This window comes from Branchiostoma floridae, chromosome 1, assembly GCF_000003815.2.
Source record: "Branchiostoma floridae strain S238N-H82 chromosome 1, Bfl_VNyyK, whole genome shotgun sequence".
NCBI lineage: Eukaryota > Metazoa > Chordata > Leptocardii > Amphioxiformes > Branchiostomatidae > Branchiostoma > Branchiostoma floridae.
In genome coordinates this window covers 1,813,114-1,818,379 of record NC_049979.1, presented here as the reverse complement: position 1 = coordinate 1,818,379, position 5,266 = coordinate 1,813,114, and the positions used below count along the sequence as shown (strand labels likewise).

General features: G+C 44.2%; 1 protein-coding gene across 6 annotated transcripts in view; it reads left to right on the top strand.

Annotated features, from left to right (window-relative positions):
- LOC118420922 (tetratricopeptide repeat protein 13-like) overlaps positions 1 to 5,266 on the top strand; it is a 54,098-nt gene that overhangs the window by 30,937 nt on the left and 17,895 nt on the right. For all 6 annotated transcript variants that reach the window (XM_035828001.1, XM_035828021.1, XM_035828013.1 and 3 more), the window contains exons 13-15: positions 2,503 to 2,621; positions 3,400 to 3,531; positions 4,723 to 4,840. In XM_035828001.1, coding sequence (XP_035683894.1) covers positions 2,503 to 2,621; positions 3,400 to 3,531; positions 4,723 to 4,840 — 369 coding nt within the window. The remainder of the gene's footprint in view (positions 1 to 2,502; positions 2,622 to 3,399; positions 3,532 to 4,722; positions 4,841 to 5,266) is intronic.

The window sequence follows — 5,266 nt, the reverse complement described above, 5'->3', positions numbered from 1 at the left end:
TTCGTCGAGTGTAAATAGAGGGGTCGCCGGAATACTGCAGACGGTTCGTGTATCGAGTATCCGACAGGGTCAAGGGCAGGGGTAACAAGGACACTGTCCCCTGGGTGAGATGCTGTGAGCCGTCTAGTTGTAATGAACGCATTAGTCTAGACAGTTGGTGCAAAAATTCTTAAAATTATGTTAGAAGTATGAAATGTTCCTCACAACAATATAGAAACTATTCCAGGGATGGAGCCATTGGAAGCCTGCTTTTACATGGCAACTGTTGCTAGGCACTTTTTTTTTTGGCTTGGCAACAAGCCCATTAGACAGCTTACTACTGTCTGCATTTTTGCCTGCACAGTCTTAATGTTGGGGCCTCATAACATACAGTTTAGCATGGTTGTAGCCAAGACATATATCTTTTAAGACGTAGGAATTTTTTTACCAGAAATAAGATACGTCAAGAATGACATATGACTTGAGATACAAACTATGATCTTTCTCACTTGATACACTTTGTAACATATTGGACAGCTTCACAATTTTTCTTATGCATTTAGTCACCAACCTTAGATCACTGATATTCTCACCCCTGTTTGTACTATGTTTTGGTACATTTATACATTAATTTTGTAACTAATGTATTGTAACTATAATTTATTGTGTTCGTCCAGAAATACTCCAGATACACCCACGCTCACCCAACATGTTTCTGTACGATTGTGTTTCTCCAGAATACTCCAGATACACCCACACTCACCCAGCATGTTTCTGTATGTGTTTCTCCAGAATACTCCAGATACACCCACGTTCACCCAACATGTTTCTGTATGTGTTTCTCCAGAATACTCCAGATACACCCACGTTCACCCAACATGTTTCTGTATGTGCTTCTCCAGAATACTCCAGATTCACCCACGCTCACCCAGCATGTTTCTGTATGTGCTTCTCCAGAATACTCCAGATACACCCACGCACACCTAACATGTTTCTGTATGTGTTTCTCCAGAATACTCCAGATACACCCACGCACACCTAACATGTTTCTGTATGTGTTTCTCCAGAATGATACACCCATGCTTACCTAACATGTTTCTGTATGTGTTTCTCCAGAATGATACACCCATGCTTACCTAACATGTTTCTGTATGTGTTTCTCCAGAATGATACACCCATGCTCACCTAACATGTTTCTGTATGTGTTTCTCCAGCATACTCCACATACACCCACGCACACCCCTGTTTTTAACGTGTTTCTGTACATTGTGTTTCTCCAGAATACTCCAGATACGTACACCCACGCTCACCTTACATGTTTCTGTATGTGTTTCTCCAGAATGATACACCCACACTCACCCTACATGTTTCTGTATGTGTTTCTCCAGAATACTCCAGATGCACCCACGCTCACCCTACATGTTTCTGTATGTTTCTCCAGAATACTCCAGATACACCCACGCTCACCCAACATGTTTCTGTATGTTTCTCCAGAATACTCGATGCACCCACGCTCACCCAACATGTTTCTGTATGTTTCTCCAGAATACTCGATACACCCACGCTCACCCAACATGTTTCTGTGTGTGTTTCTCCAGAATACTCCAGATACACCCACGCTCACCCAACATGTTTCTGTATGTGCTTCTCCAGAATACTCCAGATACACCCACGCTCACCCAACATGTTTCTGTATGTTTCTCCAGAATGATACACCCACGCTCACCCAACATGTTTCTGCATGTATACATGTGTTTCTCTAGAATACTCCAGATACACCCACGCTCACCCAACATGTTTCTGTATGTGTTTCTCTAGAATACTCCAGATACACCCACGCTCACCCAACATGTTTCTGTATGTGTTTCTCCAGAATACTCCAGATACACCCACGTGCACCCAACATGTTTCTGTATGTGTTTCTCCAGAATACTCCAGATACACCCATGCTCACCCAACATGTTTCTGTATGTGTTTCTCTAGAATACTCCAGACACACCCATGCTCACCTAACATGTTTCTGTATGTGTTTCTCCAGAATACTCCAGATACACCCACGTGCACCCAACATGTTTCTGTATGTGTTTCTCCAGAGTACTCCAGAAACACCCACGTTCACCCCTGTTTCTAACATGTTTCTGTATGTGTTTCTCCAGAATAATTCAGATACACCCACGCTCACCCAACATGTTTCGGTATGTGTTTCTCCAGAATGATACACCCATGCTCACCCAACTTGTTTCTGTATGTGTTTCTCTAGAATACTCCAGATACACCCACGCTCACCCAACATGTTTCTATATGTGTTTTTTCAGAATACTCCAGATACACCCACGCACACCCAACATGTTTCTGTATGTGTTTCTCCAGAATGATACACCCACGCTCACCCAACATGTTTCTGTATGTGTTTCTCCAGAATGATACACCCACGCTCACCCAACATGTTTCTGTGAATGTTTCTCCAGAATACTCCAGATACACCCACGCTCACCCGACATGTTTCTGTATGTGTTTCTCCAGAATACTCCAGATACACCCACGCGCACCTTGAGGTTCCAGCCAGGGAGTTCAGTCTCGATGCAGACCTGAATGGAGACTTCAAAGACAGATGGGCAAAAAACTTAATTTTTACTGTGGAGGTAGGTAGACTTGGTATAGCGTGGTGTCCATCCTTATTCCCTGATTGATGAATCTTGCATAAGGCCACACTACTTTGATTTGTTGGCTCTCAGATTTTATCGAAAATACAGCAAGTGGACAAACAGCAGAGGGCAGGGACGAAAACTTGCTCACTCCATGCACCAAGGCATAAACCTTGTCCTCTAGCTTTGTTTTCATTATGTTTTTCCAGTTAGGCCTGGGCTCTAGCCAGCTCGACATTTTTTTCTGTCAGCCAATTCCCATAAAATTTGTCTCGAAAACACTATTCCAGGAGTTAGAGAGACTGAACTGAGACCTTGAAAAACGGGTTTTAATGAGATTATCGTATGCGAAAGGGCACCGACACACATTGTCAACAATCATAACAATTAGCAAAACAAACAGTGTGTGGCTTTTACGGCCGTGGACGGCGTCCCCAAGCAGCCTGTAGCTTCCACCAAGGAGCTTTTATCAGATTTTTAAAATTTTTCCGTCACACGCAGCAAATTTCCGTCAATTGACGGAAAAGCGGACGCTCTCTAGAGCCCTGAGTTAGGCATATTAGAACCAACAAATTAAATTGGTGTGGCCTAATAGACTAACACCCATTTCCAAGCTCCAAGATCAATTTCATGTCATGAAATTTTTTGACGGACGGGGTGAATTTTTTTCCGTCCCATCATATGTCCATCCCTGGACGGAAGAACGGGTCCAGGAGACAGCCCTGGGCGCTGAGCACTAATTCCTGAATTCTGATTTCCCATTTCCGTCTTACAGAATTATACAGAGCAGCCAGGACTACAGCCTCAAATAAGCGATGTCGTCACGCCGGACTTCTCCTCCTACACGCCCGAGGTACAGAGGATGGTCTGCAGAGCCTACTCCTTGGGACAACTCATGCAGTTTACGGTACGTTCAACAAACAAATAAACAAACAAACATTCAGCAGTTTATGGTACGTTCAGCAGTTTATGGTACGTTCAGCGGTTTACGGTACATCCAGCAGTTTACGTAACGTTCAGCAGTTTACGGTACGCTCAGCATTTTACTGTATGTTCCAAGTAGTTTTCCCATCATGGTTGCAGGCACAACTAGGTGCTATGGTCACATTTCCAAACCAGGGCCCATGGCCAGTTGGTTATCTTTCTGGAACAAAAGGTATGATATGAAGGACAACAAAACACAGAGAGAGTAAAAAGCAATGAGTAGTAGGTGCCAGATAACCTACAGGATTCTGGCTTTGTTCAGTGAAACAGGGTGTCCCATAGACTCAATGTGGATGTGCTGCTGAATACTATTGAATTGGCAGAACTCAGTCGTTGATGTTCAAGGAACCTCGTTTTCAACAGAGACGGGGGGCGACACAGGTTGTCTGGCACCTACAGTGTATGACCCATTGCTGCAGTCATGTGGCTCCAATTAAAGACTGTTCACTGGCAGCCGCTGCTGGTGATGATGATGATGATGTTGCTTGTGATGATGGCAATGATGATGATGATAGCATCACCATGATTACATCATCATGTATCATACATCACTGGGTGCTGCTGCTGCTGCTGTTGATGATCATGATGATGAAGATGAAGGTGCTGATGATGATGATTACATCTTCATTCATCATACATCATACATTACTGGGTGCTGATGATGATGATGATGATGATTACATCATTCATCATACATCATACATCACTGGGTGATGGTGATGATGGGTGATGATGATGATGATTCGTGCTGATGATGATAATGAAGATAGTGATGGTTGCTGATGGTGATAGGTGATGATGATGATGATGATGGTGCTGATGATGATGATGATGATGATGATGGTGCTGATGATGATGGTGATGATGATGATGGTTGCTGATGTTGATGGGTGATGATGATGATGATGATGATGATGATGATGATGACATCATACATCACTGGGTGCTGATGATGGTTGCTGATGATGATGGGTGATGATGATGGTTGCTGATAATGATGGGTGATGATGATGATGATGGGGCTGATGATGACATACATCATACATCACTGAGTACTGATGCTGGTGCTGACGATGCTGCCATGAGATTTTATCTGGTGTTTCCCGTGTTTCAGGTGGACGGGTACCTCCCGAACGTGCGCGTGCACGCTGCCATGGGCCTGGCCGCTCTGGAGGTCATGCAGACAGCTCAGGCCTTCTGGAAGGCGCCTAAGACTTTTAAAACGCCGATGGGTAGGGGAAACCATTCTGACTTCTTGTTGTTGTTTGTTGTTTATTCATTTGCACAAAAAAGTCGACCGGTGCAATGGCCGTGTGGTTAGAGTGTTCGCCTTGCATTCGGTAGGTCGGGAGTTCGATCCCCGGCCGAGTCATGCCAAAGACTCTAAAAATGGTACATGCTGCTTTCTCTGCTTAGCACTCAGCACTAATGAGGAAGAGTATGGGAGTTAAACACACATCACTACCAGTGGACCAGCCCCCTGCTGTAGTGGCTTGCACATGTGTGGCCCAAGGGCTTCGAAGTGGGGATGGGCGCCACCCTACGTGTCTGTAGATGCATGGGCAAACTTTAACTTTAACAAAAAAATACATAAAACAATACAGAAATGAATGCATAAAAACAGGCGCAGGAGGAGGGGAAAACCGTTAGCAGCTTAT